The 26,623-nt window shown below is 40.5% G+C and overlaps 1 protein-coding gene across 1 annotated transcript; it reads left to right on the forward strand.

The window, feature by feature from the left end:
• Positions 1 to 26,623, forward strand: LOC149309146 (keratin, type I cytoskeletal 23-like). Its single transcript, XM_089531178.1, has 8 exons — positions 1 to 651; positions 11,332 to 11,414; positions 13,498 to 13,654; positions 19,245 to 19,406; positions 21,076 to 21,201; positions 23,264 to 23,478; positions 24,832 to 24,860; positions 26,191 to 26,623. Exons 1-8 carry the CDS (start codon positions 229 to 231, stop codon positions 26,289 to 26,291), a joined length of 1,296 nt encoding a protein of 431 aa, XP_089387304.1. The 5' UTR covers positions 1 to 228; the 3' UTR covers positions 26,292 to 26,623.

The raw sequence follows: 26,623 nt of genomic DNA on the forward strand, positions 1-26,623 counted from the left end.
AACCATGTTCTCCGGCTATTAAGGGTTTCAGACCTGTCCAAGAGGAAACACATATTTGATGATGACACAACATTTGTTGGTGTCGTTGGTTAACGTATGGGAACTCCCACAGGGAAAGGCTTAAGAGCACTGAAGGAAGGTTGAGAGGCTTGTCAGACAGAGCCAGTAAATCAAAGGAGAGGAAGAGAGACAGTTGGTGTGTGCATTTAGTTCTCAGCAGATGCCAAGATGAGTGCCAGTCAAGGTCTCTACCACTTTTCTTCTGGATCTCTCCGGGGTGCTGCTGGAGGATGCAGCTTTGCACCTGCTGGAGGTTACTACTATCACCGAGCATCAAGTTTACATGGAGGAAGCAGCAGCACCCACATCCCCATGTCCTTTGGCAGACCCCTCTGGCTTGCCTCAGATGCTGGGGCAGGGTGGAGTGGCTTCGGTGGAAGCCATGGAGACCTCTTCATGGGGAGGAATGAGAAGCAGACCATGCAGGAATTGAATGACCGTTTGGCTGCCTACTTGGAGAAGGTGCACTCCTTGGAAAAGGCCAACAATCAGCTGGAAGGATGCATTCGGGAGTGGCATGAAAAGAGGTCTCAAGGCATGAAGCATGACTTCACGGATTACGAGCAGAACATCTTAGACATGCACGAGCGGGTAAGAGAAGATAAAGAAAAGCAATAACAAAAAGGATGCATTCTGTTTTACCCTTCTCTCATGTTATTGTTGTTCTGGTTGTGTGCCTCCAAGTCATTTTTGACTTATGGTGACCCTAAGGCCATAATATCATAGGATATCACAGGCTATCATGGGGTTTTCTTGGCAAGTTTCTTCAGGGTGATTTGCCATGGCCATCCTCTAAGGATGAAAGAGTGTGACTTGCCCAACGTCACCCAGTGGGTTTTTATGCTCAAGAGGGGAGATTGAGCCCTGGTCTTCAGAGTTGTAGTCCAACACTCAAAACACCACACCAGACTGGCTCCCTACCTTTCTCCCTGGGAAAATTCAAGTACATAGGCAGACCATATGCTCTAGCTATACTGTATTATAAGCACTGTGAATGCTACTCCAAATGATTAGTTCTGCTCAGCTTCTGCAGAACATTTTATGTGTGTGTCCTCAAGGAAAGGTTATATCAGTTTTGGAGAGTTGCTTTCCATTAGGAGGGTAGGTACAGAAGGTGCAAAGGGTGAAAAGTGGATAGCCCTGAAATGGGTGGGTAAGATTAAACAGTTAATTATTCTCCCTAATTAGTTTTGTTTTGGGTTTTTTTGACAGATAAATATTTACGTTTCTATATTGCCATTGCTTCAGTGAGCTCAGGTTGCATCTTATTGTTGTGGGCCTTCATGTCATTTCCAACTTATGGCAACCCTGCCATGGGGTTTTCTTAGCAAAATTTGTTCAGGTTTGTCATAGCCTTCCCTTGAGGCTGAGAGCATGCAACTTATCCAAGGTCACCCAGTGGATTTCATGGTGAGTGGGGAACTGAATCCTGATCTCCACAGTCATAGTCCAACATTCAAACCACTATGCCACGCTCATCTACACTGTAGAAATAATGCAATTCGATACCATGGCTCCATCCTACAGAATCTTGGAATTTGTAGTTTTGTGAGGCACCAGCACTCTTTAGCAGAGAAAACTGAAGACCTTCTAAAATGACAAATTCCAGGATTCCATTCCATGGAATTACATCCTTAAAGTATTATTTCCACAGTGTAGATGCACCTCTTATAATATTTTCTATCCTATCTTCCCATCAACCTTATAGGTCAGGCTGATCGAGAAAGTGACTGATCAAAGGTCATGCTATGAACTCCATACCTCAAAGGAGACTAAAACATGGATCTGCCACATCCCCGTTCAACACTCTAACCACCGCTAATCATATGACTTTCAGTTCATATGATTATTCCCTTGTATATTTTATCCACACACATACATACATAATACATAAAGGTATAAGTCCAATAAGCTATATCCAACTAGAATACACCCATCAAATCAATTAAATTTAGATGAGCATTGACTTACCAAGTTTTCATTGATTCAACAGGTCTACAGTAGTGGGGACTAATAATTGTATTTAGCCCACATTCAGCACTGTAGAATAGATTTGATTGCATTCCAGCTATGGATATTACAGAATTTAGGAGGATTAGAGACACAAAATATCCTTCAGTAAGGACATACAGTGTGCCCGCATCATACAGTGTGCCCATGAGACATATGTGGCTTTCAGCATATGCTGAAAGTTGCACCAGAAGGCTCAGTGTGCCCCAGAAGGGGTAATGGCATGCGCACTCATGGTGTGTGCTGCGCCACACTGCGCCATGGGCATGAGCCCCATTCTTTTTAATGGGGATCGAGCATACATGGAATTCCACTTACATCCAGATTGGATCCCCCACATAAGGGAAGGATCCACTGTATTTGTCAATCAACCATTATACATGGCCAGCCAAGGACAAATACAGTCAGCCCTCCATGTCCACAGATACCTCATCCACAGATTCAAGCATCCACAGCTTAAAAATATTTAAAATATATAAAAATTCTGAAAGGAAACCAAGATTTTGTCATTTTATATGAGGGACACCATTTTATTATCCACTGTATTTAATAGGACTTGAACATCCACAGATTTTGGTATCCATGGGGGTTCCTGTAACCAGACTGCAGTGGATACCTAGGTCCTAATGTAGGTAACTGAAATATTGCCACCTCCCCCCCCCCCTCATAATATACCTCATTTTTAACATGAACATGGTGGACAGGTCCAGCACAATCAGCTCCTGACTGGGAACAGGTGTACATATTGAATTTAGCTAGTGAAATTTTATCTGAGAATTTTGTTCTTTTTTATTTTATAAAAACCTACCAAAAAGTGGAAATTTGACAGAAAGAACTTACATTTCTAAAAAGTCTGGGAGAAAGCAAAATCAACTGTATTCATCCATCCCTACTTAGAGTATCCTGAACAAGCTGTAAGGAAAGTATGTTCTGATAAAAAATTGTTCATGAACATGTTTACAAAGAGCTTAAAAAGTAAGTAAAATTATATTGAGCAGCAAGCACCTGATGTAGGGGACCATTTCTAATATCCTTCTGTGATCAAGCAGCATGACCAAACACTGCTGAGGAAAATGGATTCACTAATTGTTATTATTCATTTGTAAGTACAGTTGGCCCTCTTCATTTGTGGCTTTGACTTTTGCAGATTTGATTATTTGTGTTTTTGATTAATATGTCCTCTCTAGGAATCTCTGGTTCCTCCAGCGCAACTCTGCCAGAGGTTAACCATAGAGTTATGCTGGAGAACCTAGAAGTTCCTAGAGAAAACACTTCTCTAGGCATTTGTAGGTCCTCCAGCATGATTCTATGATCAACTTCGGGCAGATATTGGCCATAGAGTTGTGCTAGAGGATCTGGAGGTGTGCGGTTGCCGCCTCCCCAAACCAGCATCCCCAACTCAGCATCTGAACAACCTCAAAGACAGCATGACCTGCCCAAACCAGTACACCATGCTGACTCTCTAGGGAAGGGTTTGTAATGTAGGGACAGCTGAAGGAAAAACAGATTAATTGAACTGCTCTGAAGGGCCCAGAAGATTTTCATATTACATATCCCTTATTCCTACTTGATCTATCTAGCATTAAAAACATATCCACAACCATACCTTCACTTTACACATAACAGATTAGGAAGCATAACATCTGACATGGTCCTAATATGGGCTTACCTACATGTAGAATGTATATTTTGGTGAGTGGGGATTTTTTGAGTTGTAGATTGTCCACTACATTCTTTTCAGTTTCTGTTACATTGAAAGAAAGCAGCACAGAACAAGATGACAATAAGAGAAATATCTCCAGAAAGCATGTTTGATTATGTCTTCTATGGCTCAGTCTGCAATTACTTTCAATAATGCAGGAGGACTAGATAGACTAGACAGAGTCACCCATGATCTATTACTTCCTGATGCAAAACAGTCAATACAGACACATACACACACTCACTTCAATCCATCCAAATGAAGGTATGCTGGCTTAGTACCCCAGGGTAAACATGAATACAAAAACAAAATACTTTCACAAACAGCCCAGATGCACTGTCTCCCTTTGCCTAATGGTAGGGCCAGCCCTGCTACAGAATGATGTCTCTTAATACATATGAGAGAAACCATATAAGAAAGTGGGTCATTCCTCTCTAACTATATATTTTAAAAAAAAGAAACCTGCAAATACATCATTTCCGTCTCAATAAGAATTTTACAGGGACTTTTAAGAAAGCTCCTTTTCAAACACACATTTCCATGCATAAGTATGACGTTCATTTGGACTCATAATAAAACCTATGCAGCTAGGCAATAATCCCTGTGACTAATCCGATTAATGACTTCTAACTTCACACTACCATATAAGGCGAGATACCAGGCTATTCTCAAACTTACAGTTGAATTTTGGAAGGGCATTTGTGGTTCTGAATGAAGATAAATTTTGTACCACCCAGAAGCTTGAGAAAATTTCACAATGAGTTTTCAGTGGCAGGACTCCAAAGGGTTGTGTAATTCCTCCCATATAGTAACAGCCCCTGTTCTGGAGGACCTCTGTGGGATTAATGCCAGTCTTTTTAAAATATGAGTTTGGAACCATTACTTTTTGCATAGAGCTCCCAGAATCCCCCAGCCAACTTGGCTATTGCTGACTGACAGGTTCTTAGAGGTGCAGACAAAAAAAAGTGAATTCTCCAAGGTGTATTTAGAAAGAAGTCTGAATCCCCTTGTATTTGGAGCATTGCTTTTCTTAGCTTGATCAATGTGAGAGGGAGCTTTGCCACATGGAGAAGTCATCTGCCTGGTCCCAAAATAAAGGTTTTGTCTTAGATAATGATAGAAAGCCATGCTACAATAGTAGTTGGAGTGTTGAATTGGGATTTCCTGGGCACGTTACACTCTTTCAACTTAAGAAGGCAACAATGGCAAACCTTCTCTTAATATAAAGTCAAAGGCTTTCATGGCTGGCATCCATAGATTTTTGTGGGTTTTTCAGGCTATGTGGCCATGTTCCAGAAAAGTTTCTTCCTGACGTTTCGCCAGCATTTGTTCGCCAGCATCTTCTCTGAAGATGCCAGCCACAGATGCTGGCGAAACGTCAGGAAGAAACTTTTCTGGAACATGGCCACATAGCCCGAAAAGCCCATAAAAAACTTATCTGAACACATCTTGCCAAGAAAACCCTATCACTGGGTCGCTGTAATTTGGAAGCAACTTTAAGGTACATAACAACAGCAACTTAAGTAATGGCATGTGACTCACACAGTAGAAATCTGTGCTTTTTCCATTGTTTTGCTGCTACTACAATAATCCACAGAGGTCAAGGAAACTATGGGTATGTTACCTATCAAAAATGACTATATTTCATCCCAGACTTTCCTCTCTCTGTAATTTCATCCTGTATCACATACTTCGGGTTGATCAAGGATTTTGTTTGGTTTCTATTTTAAAGGGAGCTGTCCTGGCTCACATCTTCTGGAATAATATGTGGATTAGATCACACTCATCATCTGAATCTTGTACAGTGCGCCCACGCCATACATGGGCATGCTATACATGGCTTTAACCTTATGCGGAAGGTTAAGCTGTCGGGAAATAAATGACATGCATGCCTGTGGCACATGCGCTGCACTGAATGCAGGAACGCTCCCCATTGAAACTAATGGGGTTTGAATGTACATGTTTTTCCCCATACATTGGGGGGGGGGGGTCTGGAACAGATCCCCACGTATGGGGAGGGCCTACTGTACTTCTCCAGCTTTTACTCCAGAACATACTGGGGATGAACAGACTGCCCCTTTCAGCACTGGATCAGGACTGCGGCAACTACACACTGTGGCCCCAATCTAGCCTTTCTGCAGTGCAAAAAAGAACCACAAAAAGTAGCTCCTTTTTGTGCCACTGAAAGGCTGCCATAACTGGTGGTGCTGCAGCTTTTTGGTGCTCCTTTGGCGCTGCGTCATCTGGACGCAGTGGCAGCAGAGTGTCGTGATGCCACCTCCCATGTGATGAGGTATGTGGCATCATGCCAGCATGTGGGCAGTGTCAGGGCATGCATCATCCGGATGCCAAGCCCCCACTCCGGCCCTTTGATGCCGGTCTGCCAAGGCTCACTAAAAGTTTTTTTCAGAGCCTATTTCTACTGGACAAGGAACAATAATTCTTATCTATTGTGTAGCAATGATTAGTCTACTAATTTGTCATAGTTTGTCAGCTATCAGGACATCCTAGTGGCTCATGTGCTGATGTAAATCCCAGCTCAGTAACACACCAGCACAGTACACCAGGTATGAGCCATTCCTGCAGACTCATCTAATTTGTGCTGCCAAGACTGGTACCAAAACTAGGCTTCTCCAGCTTTCCCAAGATTGCCTAGTAAACATTGCCATTAAAGTGCCTATTAAACACTTGATGTGTCTAGCTTCCCTCCCATTTTAACAACTGCACATTATCAGTTTTCCAACTGTGCAATTAGTTTTTCAGTGGCACATTTTGCGGCCAGTAAAAACCCTGTACCAAAATGTGTATTTTAGGATAATGTATATTTAGAAGAGCATTTAGAAGTGGGTATGAGGGATAATACATGTGCAGTGTATATTTAAATATGTATTTATAGCATATATACAAGAGCTAATCAAGCTCTCAATAGAAGCCAAAATGACTAAACTGAGACTATCATATTTTGGATATATCATGAGGTGACATTACACATTAGAAAAAGAAATGATAATGCTAGGAAACATTGGAGACAGTAGGAGAAGAGGATGATCACAAGATAGATGGATTGACTCAGTCAAGAAAGCCACAGCTACCCTTAGTTTGTAAGACCTGACTCTTTTAATAACAAGGTGCCTTAGAGGTCTCTCATGCATAAATTGAAATTGATTTGATGGCAATTAACAATTTATGCCAGAATTTTATGCAAATATTTTGAAAAGATTTATGTAACAAAACATGCAAAACTGATGGATTGCAATAAATTGATCCACCCATCCCAAAGGAAACTCAAAAAACCAGAAGAAATCGATGTTCTCCAGATATATTACACGACAACATCCCTCCCCTGCCTGCATAGTAAAGAAAGCTTTCCATTTCCTCCAGATGCACCATCTCCATGTGTTACAGTCCAACACACTAGTAAGGTGCAGGTTGGAAAAGTATCTTCCTCACTATAGATTTCTTTTTACGCCTTTTCAGTTTACCAAAATAGATGAGGTTCCTTCCTCCCTATCTGCATTCATTGGTTATCTTGTGAAGAGCTTTCCAGCTCTGCTGGGTTTCCATCTTTGTTGGCTTTCCTAGATACTCAGCATGCACCTAAATATTGGATGTGCCTTCCCCACACTGCCTCCATCACCATGCTCATTTCCCAGCCTCAGTTCTTCACTTAGATTTTTACCTGCTGATCTGACAAGTGGAGGAAACATTCACACATCCTATTTTGAAAATGTGTTGCATGTTTGTGCTTTGTAGTCTTGTGGACCGATTCTTCAACTTGACAATTTACCATCATTGATTTATTAGTTGCTTGCTCAAAGAAGAGTAAAAGCTGTAGATTAATGAAAAGCAAAATGTGAAACTGTACAACCTTTTTTTAAAAAAAGTTGTGGTAGCAAGGAGCAAGGAACTGGTTCAGTTCCATCAATCATTATTTCTGTTTTGGTGACTCATCTGAGAAGCTTTACAAGGTATTTATTTACCTCCCAGTTGCTCATGGGGAGGTCTTCTACCTCCACAGGAACAACATGGATGATTATCTCATAAATTAATTCAGGATGTTGTGCAGGACGTTTTCTCACAACATCCTCCTACTACCCATATCACCACCCAGTTTCCTTTTGATGTGACTCTTTTGCTCATATTCAGGAATCTCAGAGGCTGTCCTCCACTTTAAATTGGTTGAAAATTGTGTTTGTGTGTGGCGCGTGATATGGTATCTTCTGTTATCATGTTATTTTGCTCTCTTGCTTAAACAATCTGAACTATATACAGGACCTAGATATGGCAATCTAGGGCCTGAATCCCAATGCTAGTCCAATTAGTATAGCCCCTTTGAATAAATGAGATTTACCTATGTGTTTACTCATCATTCAGCAATTGATTCTCTGGGTTTGCTCTAGTTGAGACTAATCAAAAGGATTCAAACCTATGTTGTACAAGGTGAAGAAGGGAGAAGAATTTGACTGGTAACTAGACAAGTGTTCCTTCGATGTGGAAGGTTCTTGGTATGCCAGCGTGATTTCCAGGTCCGGTCACACTACATAGTTATAGCACTCTGATTCTACTTTAGCTGGCATGGCTTCTTCTTGTGGAATCCTAGAATTTTTAGTTTGATAAGGCACTAGAGTTCTCTGGCTAAGAAGTCTAAATCCCAAGAGTCCATAGATTTTATTCATGGAAGCAACAATGCAACCATCACACTGTATTTGTAAAATGTGAAAGGGACCACCCTCTAAGAGAGGGATGGACAGGAATTTAATTTCAATTTATTCTTTGTAAGAATTAGTTAAAATTTGAAATTTTTATCTTATCTATGATGAACATGATTTAAAAAAAGGAAGGAAGGAAGGAAGGAAGGAAGGAAGGAAGGAAGGAAGGAAGGGGAAAATGTAGGCCTCTCTCACTATTGCTGCTGATGTGAGGAGAGATTGGTAACATATCTCCTTTTATGTTGGCTATAGTATTTTTAGAAGGCTGATAACATTTTATAGCTATCTATGGCCATTTAGGCCTTAACTGATGGAAAGGCTGGAAATGTTATTTCTTTTAAAATCTCTCCAGCAGTAAACTAAAAAAACTCTTCCCCAATCTATGAAGAGAGAAATGCTTTTTTACTGATACAGTTATAGTTCTTCCAAGGAAAAATGTGTCATATTATATTGGCCAGTGATGCATTGACACCTGGAAGATAACATTACCTGGAAGGCAACATGACTTCACTGCATTTCTTACACATTGTCTAAAATCCCACCCCAATTCCTATTCAATTAGAATTTGCTTCCTATTGAGCATGAACAAGACCAGGTTGTAACTCAAACCACAGGTCAAGGAGTACAGTCCTGTGTGTGTTTGTTCCAAAGCTTGAATTGTTCACAACAAATGTTGTTCCCTTGTAAGGTTGCATAGCAGATTCTGTAGTATCCTGGGGCTTAAGTCAATGGTGAATAAGGCCATACACCCTGTTATGAACATCTCTCTTTCTACCATCTCTGTTTTTTCTCCCTCTCTCTTTCTACCACCCCTTCTAACTCTCTACCTAATAGCTGCCAGTGAGCAGAAACAGCTAGTAACTTTCATGTCGGTAAATGGGTGAATCTGCTCTGAGTTTTAGGCTAAAGGAGCTGTCCAAGGTGCTAGACTCTATGACCCCTTCCATTCCTTTAAAGTTTGAGCTAAAAACCAGAACAGATGATTTTCCCTGACAAAATGGAAGCCACCAACCACCATTGCCATTGAGATCTGAACTGCAGGCTAATAGTGGAATTGTCACTTGGATTGAGGGCTGCCTACAGTTTGCCCATCTCTATGTACACGAATGCATCTTAAAATTCGTGTGTTTGTTTGTTTGTTTAGCTTATGCATAGATTTTGTTTGTTTAGCTTATGCACAGATTTTCTCCAAACATAGAATAGATGGCAGCTTACAGCTAGCTAAAGCAAAGTGCAGCCAAACAATAGACATATATCCATGTTTATTCTCTCTAATTGTTCAAATAGTTCAAAAACATCATCTTTCCAGGTGTTTAAATATTTCAAAAGTTTTATATTTCAAGCTAATGGACAAATATATTTAAAATAATAAAGTATAACTACAATCATAACAACTCCAAAACATGTAACTGAAATGAAAAAAAGCAGTTGATACAATTGACTAATCACCCAAGTCAAATGCCTTGACAAAGAAAAGAGGGGTTAGTTGGCACCAGTTGTATCTCTATGGGGAGGATATTCCACAGTTAGGGTGCTACAACTTACAAGGCTCTCTCCTTTGTTGACACATACTGTAGCTGAATAATTTAGGGGGCCCAAAGACCCATGTTCCCCCAGCCTCATATCAGCCTGTTTGGATGATGCAGACCAAAAAAACCCAGATTGGGATTGGGCAGACCAGATACCAATTCAGGAGTCCCAGTGCAATCCCAGCACAAAAGGACCTTAGCAGGGGTCAAAATGACTCAATGTTTGCCATGGAGTTTCTCAGAAAATCAGTGGCAACACCTGGCAGACTGGATGATCCCACATGCCATTGCTGCTACTGAGAATGCCCTCATCTCTGAGTATGACATAGAAATGGGGTGCATGGTCATGTTGGAGCAGCCAGGTGCCCTGTTTCCACATCAGATATGATGGTGGAGTTTTTTACAGTAGCAGTGATGGTAGAGGAAGGTAAGAGGCACACGGCAGTAGCAGGTCCATCGCACAGCTTTGGCCAGACATGTAAACAACCTCCCATCCTCACATCAGCCCAGGGACCAACCCAGGTTAGGACCCAGGTCAGGATAGTACAGGCTTGGCTTATACTATCCTGACCCAACTGCTCAGCCCCTAGAAGAACAATCTCCCCTCCTGATTTTAGGTCATTAATATGCTGATAAAGCTAATTTAATTACCTAGAATAAGTTAATAGAGCTTAAAGAACACAGATGCAGGAACTTCCCCAGTGCAGGTTTGAATTCAGAATGAGATGGGTGTTTAGTGCCAAATTTAAGCTGGAAAAGATAGTGTTAGTCTAAGTCCAAAGTAATCTTTCTGAAGTCATGTTCTTGAGAATTTTCATTTGATACCAACAGCAAACAAAACAAAGCAGTAGAGTATGAAGCTGTAAAGAGGAGGTTGACTTAAGATGTCATCTTTCTATTTCCAGAATGTGCTGATTACCATATTCTGCCATGACAGCATATGATGACTACTATATTTTAGATGCTGAGCAGGAACTGGCTCACTTCTCCTTAAAATCAGTGTGATCATATTTGTAATTTACTTCAGCAAATTTAAAAAATTATCCTCAAATCTGTCCATTTTTAAGGTGCCACAGGGTTTATTTTCCAAATGCCAGAGGGCCTAACTCCAAATACTATTCCCAACTAGAAACCCATGGAATCAATTTTTGAATGGTACGTCAACAGCTACATAAAGCTAACTGGGAATAGCTATTGGATGTGAGCCATTGTTCACAGACTGAAAGTCCCACCAAGAGCAGAAATATCTGCCCAGATTCCAAATTAAGATATTTTCATTCTGCTTTCACAACGAGATTAATTCTATGATTATTACTTACAGATTGAGACTGGACGGGTTAACAATGCAGGCATTGTTCTACAAATTGACAATGCTAAGATGGCAACTGAAGACTTCAGGCTCAAGTAAGTCTTTGATTGAATTCTTCATCTGTTCTTGAAAGCTGAAAAATGGGCAAGGACATGGAGACTAGGTTTAATCTTTAATAATCAAAGTGATAGCCTTGGACAATAGAATGAACCTACTTCCAAACAGCATGTTATAGATTAAGTATGGTTAAAGGGGTTTTTTTACGACCCTATGTAAGTTTTTGTATCCTTTCATTCTTCCACTAAAATAATCATACACCATGTGAGCCACACCATCAATAGAGAGAAGGCCTGAAGAATTATGAGGACAGTACAGCCAGTTTCCTTTTGCTCTCTCATGGAACAAGTCATGAGATCTTCTTGGCTAGCACCGAAACGCCAACACACCATCTGATGCATAGACTGGTGGTGTTAAAGAAGGCATATTCAAACCAGGCATGAACATTTCCAAACATATGCTCCTTACTTAAGAGGTGAAGGTGGAAGTGCATGTCTTTTTCTATCAAAATGAGCATGTGCAGGAAGGGAGCAATAACTGCCTCCTTGCATCCCACTTTAGCTCACTGTTCCCTGTTGCATGAAGCCGTTTCACTTTAGATGTGCTCACTTATTATTAGAACTGGGTGCAGTGGTAACTTGTGGCTGCCATGACAGTGGGGTGATGAATCTGTACTAGGTGCTGAACTTTCCAAGCTCTATCCAAGATGCTTATCCTACCTGGGGACAGGACTTTATGTATATCCTTTAAAGTTTGACTGGATGGATTCACCACTCCACTTACATGGAAACCACCAGTCCCACTGAGTGGAGGGGAAATGGCTTAAATCAACCAAATGCAGAAGGGTAAGCTTCAACCCTTCTCCCTAAAACTCACTGTGAGTTAAATCATCAAGCCCACCCTTGATTTATAAGTAAATGGGCAAAGTGTGTTGAAGAAGCATGTACTTGTCTGATCTGGTCTAAAGCTGATCCATCAAGAATATAGTGGGACAGGGCACCCAAGGGTAAGCATCTCTCAAGTGTGCAGAAAGGGAAGAAATGCATAGTTACAGAAATGTGACTGATATGCTAAGGATGGGCAACCTACATCCCTAGAGCAGTGAAGTAGATTCGAGTTGATTGACTTGGACTCCAGTCAGACTCAAGTTGCTTCAATGACTTGATTTGGACTTGATTCGGCAATACATGATACACTGACATAACTTGACTTCTGACTTGTATATTTTTAAATGACAGATTTTCTGGTGTCATTCACTTAGTGCAACAGGCAAGAGCTGCCACCATAGCATGGGGCACATTTCTCAAAGGAGAACTGCAAGTGTGTTGTTTGGCAATGGGCTTGAGGTAGAAAGATCCTTCTAGAGCTTTTCAAATACTTTAGAATGTTACTCCAGTGTGCACTGGAGATAGGCTGCTGAGCAGACCTCAACCCCCATCTCAAGCCCATTGCTTAATGCCTTTGCTGTTCCCTTCCAAGAAAAGCACCTTGCCTCCTTTTTTCCCCCTGTCAAGACTCGACATCAGAGTTGAAAGTAGAGACTTGAGACTTGGAGTAAAAGGTTTAAATACATCCCCACTCTAGAGCAACATGCAGCCCTCAGCCTGATTTCAAAAGGCTTTTGCACATGTTCACTTCAGGTTCCAGCCCACTGGATTGGGAGGCAGAAGAGGAAGAGACATAAGGGAGAGGCAAAGTGAAACAGGGAAAAATACAGTACTGTAGTACCTACTGCTCTAACAATATCGATTGCTAGCTTCACCTCTGCCTACTGCTGCCATGAAGCCCTCCTAAAGCATTGAGGACCGAGAGAGAGAGAAAGTTTCCTCAGCCTTACACTAATTAGCATCAGCTTTCCAAGTTTCTAAGAAACATTTTTAAATGCTGAGGGTCAGACAATGTTACATTTTGTTTCTTGAACCTTATGAATGCTGTAAGGTGGAAGAAAGGTCAGGTAGGTTTTTCCAATCCATATAGTTATTATGGCATAAAAATGGAAGATGGAAAAGAAAACATAAGATGTACATTGATGACATCCAAAAAGGTGTAGGTTCAAACCACATGAGGAGTTGTCACAGTCTCCAATGCCCACAACTATATCACTTTTTCTTTTTGACTAAGATATGAGTCAGAAAAAGCTCTTCGGCAAAGTGTGCAGGATGATGTTGAGAATATTCGTAAAGAACTTGACAACATGACAATCATAATAACTGACCTGGAAATGGAAATTGAAGCTTTGAGGGAAGATCACATCCTCAAGAAGAAAGAACATGAGAAGGTATGGTTTAAATTTCCTGATATGCTACGACAAGTTGTATAAGTTTCTGTCATGAATTATAAATACTTCTTATGCCTTTAAAAAAACTAATCTCAAATGAGTTGTTCATGTGAAAGTTGTTCATGTTTTGATAAGTTATGTCATATTTACTTTGGGTTTGCTGGGACCCAGGATGCGAGTTGTATCAACATACTATTGTGTTGTTTGCACCAGGGATGGGGAACATGTGGCCCTCCAGATGCTGCTGGACTAAAATGCTCATCATCAGTCATCATTAGCTATGTTGGCTAGAGTTCAACATGTGGAGTGCCATATATCCCCATACCTGACTATGCAGAAAACTGATTCCTGCCCTAATGAGAAGAGCTTCTCCAATTCTATTCACATTGCATTCCTTTGTATATGAAATGTTTCACTGGTCCCCAAATTTACCCAAAGGCTACAATCATAAGCCACACTATAATTACCAGTGAAAAACATGAGATGATATTAGTACAGGTTGTTTGAGACCAGAAGTCTCTGAATCTAGTTTACTGATGAAATTTTCCACCCTTGGACTAGAAAGTATCATTGCAGTTTTGGGGCTTGACTTGAATCCCATCAAAATATGTGGTTATTCACAAAGGAAAGAAAATGTTTCCTTAAATTTCCATGACATAGCAACCATTAGCATTGCACAAACTCTTCAACTGCAGCTGAGCAGGCAAACATTTAATTCCTGTCAATTAAGAATTAACACACTGACTTTTCTGTCTGCTTACTTGGCACAGCATGCCTTTGATGTTATTCCCTGCTGTTTTCTGGGATTATGCCAATAATTTTTCAAAAATCCGTCAATATGGGCTTCTCTTAAAGACATAAGAAGATTCCTGCTAGACCCAACTATCTGGCCCAGCATTTTGGTCCCACACTGGTGAATTAGATGCTTGTAAAACCCACAAGCAAGACATGAGCACAATTCTATCTTTCCATTCATGTTCCCCAACAAATAATCAGAGGCCTGCTGTCACTGATACTTAAATTAACAGAAAGCCATTCTAGTTGCTCCTGATAGCCTTATTCTCACTGATTTTTTTCTAATCTCCCTTTAGAGTTGTTAAATGAACACCCATCTCTACATCTTGCCAAAGCAAAGTTTAACTATGAAACAGGAATTCATTTTGTCAGTCCTCAGTTTCAACATTTTATTGGATGATCCTGGGTTCTAGTATGATAGAGAAGGCAGGGATATCTTCTTTCTCCTCCCATGTATAATGGGGATGGGGTCTGAATGTGTCTGACGCATATCTTGTCACGAGCTAATAATTCCATTTTAAATCTCTTTTAACTTCTAGACATCCCCTTTGAACCTCTCACAAATAGGGCTCCTGCAAAAACACAGTGGTTTGGCTACCCCATATTCACTCACTGAAGAGATTAAGACCATGCAGAAAGTGCTGCATATCTCCAAACAATTTCTCTGGCCAGCTATTACAGCAGAGAAGGACATATCCAAATGATATGATAAGTCACTTTGGAGGAGTAAAAAGCAAATGTTATTTGTTACACTAAAAATATCAGGTTGTTACCAGTTGTTGCATTACTTTTAAAAAGTTATGATATTGGACTTCATTAAGTCAAAAGTAATGAGCTATGAGTAATGGTAATTTGAATTTGATACTTTTAAGCTCGATTCCCAGTACTTTTAGGAGCTAAGTACTCATAATCCTACCCCAGTGCAACAATAATCAGTTTCCCTTTCTCCTATACTATATATATTATTTTTATGCTAAAGAAATATCTGAATATGTTTTTCTTGTGCTAGATTCCACGGTTTGATATCCAAAGAAACACCAGTCATGCAAATTTAGAACATGAAAGCAATAGGAAAGAGTGTTTTACTGGTTTGTGCTATTTTGTACTTAGAAAATACTTTAAGTATACTTTAGGTATGCATTTAGATGCATTGCAATTTTCCCCTGCAACCAAGCAATCAGCACAGTGCACCTCAATTTGGAGGCTCCTTCAGTCCTGACTGATTTTACCCTCATTTTCTCAGCTTCCCAAAGCCACTTGCTGTATGTAAACCACAAGGTGATATTGCAACGAAGGGAACTTTACCAAACCAGTTCAGCTTGCCTAATAATTAGGTTGTTTACATAGTAATCAGATGTTTTCATTCAGCTGCTCCCGCGGTAATAATTACAGAGAACCTTTATGGCTTTTGCACGGAAACGTGGCAATAGACAGTTTTAAAAAACTATTGACAGAGATGGAAGGCATGGTTTCAGGTTCGAACAAGGAAGTTCTCTCTCTTACAAAAAAAAAAGTTTCAAGCTCTATTACAGTAGGGATGCAGGACTTTTAAAGCTAGAGTGGTACACATTTTCACAGTATGACATTGGCCAAGCCCTGAGATTGTTTCACAAACTGGCATACACTCCACAGAAAATAATTTGCTTGCACCTTATACCTTGGCTCCTTCTCGAAACATGCCCTCTTCATTGCCTATCTTACCTTTGAAATATTACTTTAGTCACAGGCAATATAGTTGGCTTCTACAGGACTCTTAGGCCAACCCAGTCATCTCCAGTTATTGTTTCTATCTCTTCCAAATTGCAAAATTTCAAGCCGTCCCCACATTTCTGGGTTTAACACACCTTCTTTAAAATCTCCCTCTTAGAAACCAGATTACATGATTTATAAGAACCATAGTTTCATTAGATTAGTTTGTGCCATATGCAAAAAGAGGGTTTCTTCAATGCAGGAATTTGGAGGGGGAAGACCAATTTCCCGCTCAGCTATAGAAACTCACCGGGGGATCTTGGGTGAGTTACACATTCTCGGCCCCAGAAACACCTATGATAGGTTCAGCTGAGGGTCACCATAAATTGAAAATGACTTGAAGGCACACAATAACAACAACAACAAAAACAAAAACAACCCTGTGTATGTCATAGCCTTCCCCTTGTTTTGATTCTCCTAGTTAATGGCCAAGATCCTGAGTCATGTGTGTAACATGTAACACTCCCTAAACACAGCTCCAACTGCCATATTGTGAAAGAGGGCACTTCTACAACCATTAAATGACCATGGAGAGAGAGGAAGAGGATTGAGCAGCAGGACTGCTACTTGTCCCTGCTGCAGTTTTCCAAAAGGAGAGGAAGAGGAATGACAACTGCTGTGCAGTTGCTTCCCTTCTTCCCCATCTCATGGTGACTGAATGGTTGCAAGAGCCTCCCAGGACTTAGTAGCTGTCAGTAGAAAAGGATTGGACAGAATGCAAGGGGTTAATGAAGAGACCCTTGCACCCCATCCAAAATAAGACATGTGTCCACATCATTATGAAATATGTCCTGAATTATGGTGCCTATGTCACCAATAGGATTCCAGGCTAATAACTCCCATAATAGTACGCAAAGGGATTCTGTAGCATCTTTGAAACTAACTGAAAGAAAGAAGTTCATAGCATGAGCTTTCATAGACTTGAGCCTACTTCCTCAGATGTGTGTTGGATGCATGCATCTGAGGAAATAAGGTCAAGTCTAGAAAAACTGATGCTACCAACTTTTGTCTTTCAGTTAGTCTCAAAGGTGCTACAGAAACTCTTTGCATACTGTTTTCCAGACCAACACGGTTATGTTTTTGAACTCCCATAAAACACTCACAAGAAGTGATGAATCAGCTTCAGAGAAAGAAAAAACATAAAGAGGTGTTTGATTCTCTTCAATTTTCATTTGAAGCTAGGCTGAGAACTCTGTGAAAGGATGGGATGGAAGCACTCAAAAGAAATAATAACAAACAAGCAGCCAAAAGCAATTCATGTTGATCAGAACAAGCAAATTATACCAGGAAAAAGGTTAAAATTCTTGTGCAATGAATAAGTCAAGATGAGAGGTGCAGGGGAGTCATCGAAATAATTAAGGAAACATTCTCGCCTTCCGCCAGGCTCTGGCTCATTAAACCTTCCCTTAGAGCAAAGTCAAGTCCAAATCCAGGCTGAAGAAACAAATATGTTTTAGACACCTATAAATGAGGATCAAGAATCCTGTTCAACCAGCATAGGCCTCCCAGGACTAGAAAAAGATGTTGGGAATCTCTCTCCAGGCTAAGATTCTGGGTGTCCTTAATTACTTTTTAATGGTTTGGAATGTGAGCCAGAGAGAATGAGGAACACATCATGCTCCACCTCTTCTGCTTCTCCACTGTCATCCCCACTGTAACAGCCTCCCTTTCAAAGTCTATTATGAACCCTTTGGGAAGACATTGCACCACTCTTTTACTGTGTGAAGGTGCTAGTGCCTACTTGACATTAAGGAACAGAAGGAGGAGGCAGAGGTGACAATGGAAGCATGGTCATTTTGGAGAGTGTCATCCGATATTTCAGTGGAAAAGGAAAGGTCTCCTTCCTTACCACATCCTCCTTCACCCAAATATGTTCAGTGTGGATTCTTGAACAAGCTGCAACTTAAAGGGAAGCACACAGTGGTGCATTCTGGGGACAAAAAAAACCCTCTAGACAAACAAAACCCCAAACCACATCTATACCAGTGGGTGACTAACTAGTTGCCAGCAGGGAAACAGCAAAGGAAGGACATGATATCAGCTTACAAAGGGCCTGAACAGACAGGCCAAAATAAAGCTGCTTTGGGTCACTTTGGAGGTATGCTGTTTAAATGACACATTCATCTTAAGAGGCCAGAAGCTGCACCAAAGCTGCACTCCAGACCTTAGGTGCATTTAAAAAGCATACCTCCAAAGAGACCCGAAGCAGCTTTATTTTGGCATGTCTGTTCGGGCCCAAAGTATTCAGTGGGTTGAGATTTTTTCTGTTTCTCACACAATACTGGATCTGATGGTTATCCTGTTAACAATGATTAGCAGAGAAGATATGGAAAAAATACAAGAATTTTACAAGATGAATTATTTCTCTATAAATTTTGCCTCCATCATATGGTGAGGGACTATAGCTTTGATGCCTTTAAAGGACATTAGACAAATTTATTGAGGGTAACTTTAGCCATGTCAATTAGCCACAGAGGCAATATTCAGTGTCCAAGTGAAGAGACAGTGAACCTCTAAACAGTAGTTGCTGGGGACCGTGCATAGGAAAGTGCTGTTATACTCATGTCCTGTTTCTGGGCTTCTGGTTAGCCACAGGCCTAATCCATCACAGCTCTTCTTATGTTTATAAGAGCTGTGGCTTACTTAATTAGTAAATAATATTATCATAAAATGTAAATTAAGGTTTACTTGCAATTAAAAATGCAAAGGCTGCACCCACACTGCAGAAATAATCCAGTTTGACACCACTTTAACTACCATGCCACAATGTTCCACACTTTGGTTCCACAAGAAACTATAGTTCCCAGAATTCCATATCATTAAGCTATGGCAGTTAAAGTGGTGTCAGACCAGATTATTTCTGCAGTGCAGATTTAGCCAAAATTCAAAGAGTAGATTTATGAAAAGAAAGCCATGCTTAAAACCATGTTTTGTTTCACATCCAAACAGCACAGGTGGCAGACAAAGAAACGCAATTGTGCAATCTCCTTGCTATTTTTCTTGACCTAACGTGTGACATTGTCCTTCTTTACTCCCTCATCTCTAGGATATGGAAGCCTATGGTGCATCCAAGGATGTCAAGGTGAATGTGAAAGTGAACACAGCTCCACAAGAAGACCTGGCCAAGATCCTGGCAGGGATACGAGCAGATTATGAAGCAATTATTGAAAAGAACCGCCAAAGCCTTGATGCCTGGTTCCAACAGCAGGTATGTTGTTTTTTAAAAACATTTTAAAAAGCATAAGCTTAGATGCAGCCAGTGGGATCCATAAAAGAAAAAGGAGACACACCTTGAGATGCTGAAAAGATATATTATTATCTTAAAAAGTCCAATGCAATTCAGTATGTGAGCCTTCTTCAGGGATCTATAATAACATATTACAAGAGGGCAGCATATGACTACATGATATCAAATTACATAAGAACTTTACTAGGTTTGCACATTTCCTATAGCCTGTACATACTAACTTAAAATCAAAATGGCAACATTTCTGGCCCGGGAACTTCAAAAGCATTTACTGGCAGAATAAAACATGTGAACAAAGGTTTGCTTATCTATCTATCTATCTATCTATCTATCTATCTATCTATCTATCTATCATATGGGCAGATGGAACAAAGAAGAGATTCTAGGGCACACAGACGTATCTGTGATAAAAGGAAGGGGATTGTCTGAAAACTGACAAAAAAAATTAGGATTGAGGAATAGTCAACCTCTTCCTTTAGGCCTGAAGGGAATCAAGATTGTAATTTTAAAATCCAGTTGACCTCCTTTTTCAGCAGAACCCTGTCATTAGTGTATAGCCTGTGGAAGAAGTCCTTAAGACTATCCATAGGCTAAAACACACAGGTTTTTAGCTAATGAGAGATCATATTTTGGTCATGGTTAAAACAAACAAGATGTGGTTGGGTTGATGGAACCTTCTAGGGTACAGTAGCCTTCCTCAAACTTAATGACTTCCAGATGTGTGACAATACAGCCTCCTTCATCCACATGTTGGCTTGGGCTGGAGTTAACCCACCTCAATGGCTCCTAGTTTTATAAGGCTGGAATACAGTATTCTTTCTTGTCATTTCTGGCTTTACTAACACCCACATATGTTTCCCTGTGTTGGTACGTGTGCCAGACAGTGTGCCAGAGTCTGTACCTAAATTATTCCACATTCAAAATCATTCTGAAAAACAGAGGTTTTCCCCAGGACACACTGTCAAGCAGTAACCATCCATCTCCAGCAATCATCAGTGGCTGCAGTTTTGTTTTCCACAGTGTCCCAGGATCACACTACATCCAGGGTATTGCAGAGGGTGCAAAATGGTGTAGAACTAACCAACACAGTTTCCACTGCTGCCCCTTTCAGCAGCAGCAACTCTCTGCATACATATACATGCAAAAGCCCTAAGGCAGAAATAGCAAAGCGTAGTGTAAGAGTTCAGCATACAGAACTCCACTATAACTCCCCATTCACCATCCCCAGGACTCACTGTTTTGCTGTGATAGCCACCTTGAATGGCTATACTGTGGCAGGTGGAGAGGGGCAGGAGTAGAGAACCATCTGGTTGTGTGCCCATAGCTAGATGCAGACTGATGACATCTCCTGCCAAGATGTGCCAAGGTTTTGCCAGATGATGTCATCAGCTTGCATTTGGCTATAGGGCATAGCCAGATGCTTCTTCAGTCTCCTTGGAGGAGGGTATGCTTTGGTTGTTGCGGAGGGTGGAAAGGAATCCCAATCTCAGTGACCAAAAAGAAAAAAAAGCATGTATAGTGGGCTCATCACTTGCATTATGAAGTGCTTAAAATATGCTTAGTTGGGTCTGTTGACAGCAACAAGAATAAACAAAAACAATCATGTCTGTTGTTTTTTTTAATACCATAGATAGCAAATGAATCTTTGGAAGAAAAGCCCAAGCAGGAAGAACTACAAAGCAACCAGAAAGAAATTGGTGAGCTGAACCGCACACTGCAAAGCCTTGAAATTGATTTGCAGACACACCTCAACAAGGTAACTACTGAGGGTATAGGAGGACACACAGTAAATCACTTTTCTGACACCTCCCGCCCATGTTCAGTCATCTTCTGCTCTGGTTTTAACTTTGCGTACATAATCTCTGATGGAAATGACAGCAGAAACATGGTAAATGACAGCAGGAAATGTGGCTTTTGCACTTTGCAAGAAACATAAGAATTGCCATATCAGGGCAGACAAGCTTTTCTCTCATGTAAGTCTCACAGTCTCTGAGTTTCATTTCAAGTTTTCTCCTTGCAGGATGAAATTATAATTTTTACAGAATTGTTAATTTTCTTTTTACATTTCAGAGCATTTTTACAAACATTCCATGAAGGATTTTTTGGATTTTTTTTTTAAAAAAGCACACACAGACAGACACACACACACACACACACACACACACACAGACAAAAACCCTCTAAATTTTTACATGAAGCACTTTTTGTGGGGCAAATTTATTTTGTGCCAAAAATATCCCCAACATTTTTTGCCACTGCTGCTACCAATGGAGGGTGGGGTGTGCGCAGAAACTGAACATTTATTGATGGGGTGTCTCAGTATGTCAAGTACAGGTAATCATGAAGGATTAAAACATTCAAAAATATTCTTCTCATCCTTAGTCATAAGAAATTAATGGCCTTCCTGTATATGTTCTACAATATTTGGTACTTAGAAGCATATTAGTTCTCCACCCTGACAGCCTCTTGGCTGTTGTGGCTGGTGACCATCCATAAATTTGAGAACAACATTCCCAGAGCCATCACAAGAGAGAGTGAAAATGGACAGTTGTCAGCAGGATAATTTGCTAGGAAATAAATCCATGTTACAGATGTAATATTTTAATCACTCCTCATATATCCCAATAGACAGACCTGAGTTATCCTTGTTCTAATAGACAAACAAGAGCTTAGGAAAAGTGACTTCTTTGGATTACAGCTCTCAGAATCCCTCATGTAAATTGGGGTGTGTGGGAAATGCAATCCAAAATATGAACTTTTCTAAATGCTGAGACAAAGAGAGCAACTAGCAAAAATGCTCAGCATCAAGTTTCTATTATTTTTCATACCATCATTTTACAGACAGGTATGTCACTGAGAAAGCTCCTGTTCACGTAGGCTTCAAATTTCCCTTGTGATCATTTTATAAAAGATTGTTGTGAGTTTCTAAAGGAAAGTAGTAGAGATTACAGCCTGCCTGGGAGCCATACATAACGTAATACCTTGATTATCTAATCTGAAATGCATAATGACTGGTTGCGGTGAGTCAGTGGTGAGGAGTAGTGAGGAGGATCTCTCCAGAGTCATAGATGCCAGTGCCTTGATTTCTCACTTTCTTATCCCCTAATATAATAGCTAAACCCTCCTGAGAAATCTAAGGAAACAAAGCACTAGTCTTACAGGCAATGGATCTGCAATGACTCCATCCTATCTCATTTACTGAGAAGTCTTACAGGACATCCACTCTCCCAGTCAGAAGGAAGGACGAAAAGAAGGAAGGAAGGAAGGATGGCAGGCAGGCAGGCAGGCAAAAATGATTAAATATCCCGGCCAGAGCTTGAAAAAAAAGTACTTTGGGGGGTTAGAACTCCCAGAGTTCCCCAGTCAGCATGGGCACAGGCTGAAGGAGTTTTTATTGCTCAAAAGGCAACTTGTTCAAATAGTACATACACCATTTGTGTAGTTGGCCTGTGGTAAAGAGCAGGTCCTTTACCAGAGCAGCTAAATGTAATTCTCTATCTATTTACCTAGCAGTAAACCTCACTAAACACAATCAAACTTCCCTTTGCATAGATATTTGAGTAATAGCTTCATTCTGTATATGAACTGTTACATATTCTTAATTTAGATGAGGAAAAAAGGGAGACAACAGAGCAAGAGAAAAGCAGCTATCCAGCTACCCATAGGCATAGGTTAGAGATGTGATGTCTAGAATGGCTGATAGGTAGAAGCTGTATCTTACAAATCCTTGGGTAAATAAGTGTATTTCCTTTGGTTTCTATTTACTGATCACACACAGTCTAAAATGATAACATCATTGCCATGTTTTGCTCTTTCAGAAATTTTCCCTAGAAAACAACTTGGATGAAACCAGGTCTTACTACGCTTTCCAGCTTCAAAGCATCCAGAACATAATCTCTCAATGTGAAGAAGAGCTTAGCAAGTTTCGCCATGACATCAAATGTCAAAATAATCAATTCAAGGTTCTCCTTGGAATAAAAACTCGCCTGGAGACAGAGATTTCTACTTATCGGCAGCTTCTGGATGGAAAGGGGTAATGGAAAGTTTCCTTCAGGGAGAAGGTGGGGGGTGAAACCTGTGTCTGGGGTCTGTTTGTTTAGAAAGGATCAGAGAAAGTTACAGCACAACTGAAGCTTGTGAATGAGCAAGTCTGAAAGCAGGCCTCAGGACAAAGTGTAGAGACCACACCTGAAGTATAAAATATATAATATTTAGAGATACTTTTAGATCGCATGCAACTTATGCAGTAGATGCTAACCCTGCAGAAATGCAACACATGACAGAAGGTGTCATACATGCAGCCCCATATCTGAAATATGAACATCTGAAGATACTTGCTGTGACCATCCTTGCTCAGGGCATGCATCACTATATGCCAACCTCTCCTAACCTGACACCCTCTACAGATTAGCCTACAACTTCCAATACTCACCCTTGGATGGAGATGATGGAAAATGTAATCTAAATCATCTGGGGGTTTTAGGTTGGGGAAGGCTGCTAGGCATTCCAAACCACCAGTGCCTATGGATAACTGAACTCATTTTCCCCCACAGTTATTTTTGTTCCATGTTGTCTGTCTAGTTAACTGACTCAGAAACTAACATGTTTTGAAAAACAAAGAAGTACCATGCAAATAATTCTGGCTTGGTCTAGTACAGTCCGTCCTCGCCTTACGCGGGGGATCCGTTCTGGATCCCTCCGCGTAAGGCGAATTCCGCCTATGCTCGAGCCCCATTGGAAACAATGGGGCTCGTGCACGCCGGTGCAGCGGCGCGGCGGCGTGGGCGCGCACAGGGCACAATGGGCGCATGCGCCCATTCAATTGAATGGGACACACCGCCCCTTCCGCCCCGCGCACGCCCTGCAGCTTGAGCGCGTACGTCAAGACAGCGTATGGCGAGGTTCCACTGTACTAGAGCTGTTGTGGCTAAAGAGCAGGGTATAAATACTATAAATAAACAATTAATAGAGTACCTTTTGTAAGGTACTTGGAGAGGGAAAAGGGACAATATTATAACATTTTCCAGGAAACAAGTTTCTTCAGATAAAGAACAAGGTGATAACTTAATGCTAAACTGTGAAAGTTGTCTCACAGACATGAAAGAGATGAGGATGAGAAGTGAGGCTGGATAGTGGATTGCTATGAGAAACAGACAGGAGGGAAGAAATACTTTGGGGAATGTTGGTAAAAGAAAATTTTGTACACCTTTCCATGTTTACATTCCATATAAACACAGAAGGTGGATGTAAGATTTCTGAGCATCAGGATGAACCCAGAGAGAAATTTAAAAGAATAAACTTCCTTCAGGGGTTACTAAGGGGGGAAATAAACACATTTGCACCAAGGAAAGTAATTTATGTGTCCTTTTCTTTTACTGTTTCCCAGGATGACAAGCTCCACTTCAAGCTTGAAAGGTAAAAGTCCTTATTGTTATAGTTGGAAAAAGTTATGGAGGGATTTAAAATAGAATTTTACATATTCATGGGCCCCAATCCGATAGTTACTCCCAACTGGAGCAGACCCATTGAATCAACATGGACCCTGTAAATCAATACTTACATGGGTGGCATTAATTCAATGGGTGTCCTCCTGCTGAAAGTAACAGTTAACTTCAGGCCATAAAGAATAGGGCTATAAATGGCTAATTGCTATGATGGTTCTATCTTTCCTCCAGTATCAGAGATAATATGTCTCTAAATCCTGCTTCCTGAGAAGCAATAGTAGCAGAAAGCCATTATCCTCGTGTACTGCTTGTGGGCTTCTCAGAGGCAGATGCTTGGCCATTGTAGGAATAAGGAAGCTGGCCAAAGCTTGCTCTGATTCTGTGAACACTTTTTGTGTTTTTGTTTTCTTTTAATAACATGGCTGGGAATCATGTGGCCCTCCAGATATTGAAATGCAATTACCAGCAGCTCTAACTTAAATAGGTAATGATGAAGGATGCTGGGAACTTCAATTAAACAACTGGTTGTCAAGGGAACATCATTCCCACCCCAGATTTATAGTCACATCTGTTCAATATGGATGTCTCAGGACAAAGCCCATATGCTGTATAAGGGCCGTTTGCCTCATAATCCAGCTGTCAATATGAAGCAGATGAGCTCACTTAAGTCACATTTATGAAAGCATTCTTACATTCAGAACATATCATAAAGTACTTTTTAAACAGAGATTCAGGTGTGTGGGCTAAAAGAAGACCCACCAGATCATTGCCCTCTAGAATGCTACTTTAAGTCTGTTTACTTTTGTAGCTCTAACAATAAGAATAATTACTATGTTTGTTTTAACAGTTTGCACTTTTGTGCATCAAGTAGCCAAAATAACTTAAAATACATGAATGAAAATCCATTCTATACACCACAAATACAATAACTGTGAACAGAACACCAGTCTGAGTTGACTTGTATGTGAGAAAGGAGATTGTAGTTGTCACCTATGCCCACTTATCTTCTACACATCATGGAAATCAGTTAAATGTACTTCTGACTAGGCACATATAAGATGTAAAACACCCACACCATCATGTCCCATATTTTGACAGTTAGATGTAAGTGTGTCCTAATTTCAGAGTGTTCTACTGATCAAGCTGTTTAAAAATGGGTGTACACATTTCAAGTTTCCAGGAAAAGTGGAAGTGTCCTCATTCCCAAGATACAACAAATCATATAGTGATATGATGATGATGATGATGATGATGATGATGATGATGATGATGATGATGATGCCTCTCTAAATTTCTTCCAGAATCTGGATCAACCAACCAGAACCTTAGGAAGATTGTACAGGAGAGTGTGAATGGACAGGTAGTCTCCACACATACTGCTGAGATTAAAAGGCAGATGTGAGCTCACTGTCGAAAGAAAAAAAAGCACTTCTATACAGAAAATCCGATGGAAGCCCAATTATTTAAGAAAAAGAGCTCCATTCCCTGCTGGCATCTTTTTGGGGCCTCGAATCCGTTTTCCTCAGTCTTATGTGCTGCTATTCAAACTGCTTCTAATTTAATTTAAACATGAATGCAAACAATTTACTATCTTCTCTTAGCTCCTCTTACTTTAAAAACCAAAGATAAATAAAAATATCATTAAATTATTCTAGTGTCTCTCAACTGAAGTTAAGCTTGACAACCAGTCAGCAAAGACGCTGGCCCATCCCAAGAGTTCTACTAATTTGGAAA

This window comes from Sceloporus occidentalis, unplaced genomic scaffold, assembly GCF_023333645.1.
Source record: "Sceloporus occidentalis isolate IW3139 unplaced genomic scaffold, rSceOcc1.0.p SCAF_7, whole genome shotgun sequence".
In the NCBI taxonomy this organism is placed as follows: domain Eukaryota; kingdom Metazoa; phylum Chordata; class Lepidosauria; order Squamata; family Phrynosomatidae; genus Sceloporus; species Sceloporus occidentalis.

Bases quoted from the DNA above. Each gene is read 5' to 3' on its own strand.
- LOC149309146 (XM_089531178.1), top strand. From the start codon at position 229: ATGAGTGCCAGTCAAGGTCTCTACCACTTTTCTTCTGGATCTCTCCGG. The intron at 21,202-23,263 runs GTAACTACTGAG...TTGCTCTTTCAG, and splicing joins TGCAGACACACCTCAACAAG to AAATTTTCCCTAGAAAACAA. The intron at 23,479-24,831 runs GTAATGGAAAGT...ACTGTTTCCCAG, and splicing joins CAGCTTCTGGATGGAAAGGG to GATGACAAGCTCCACTTCAA.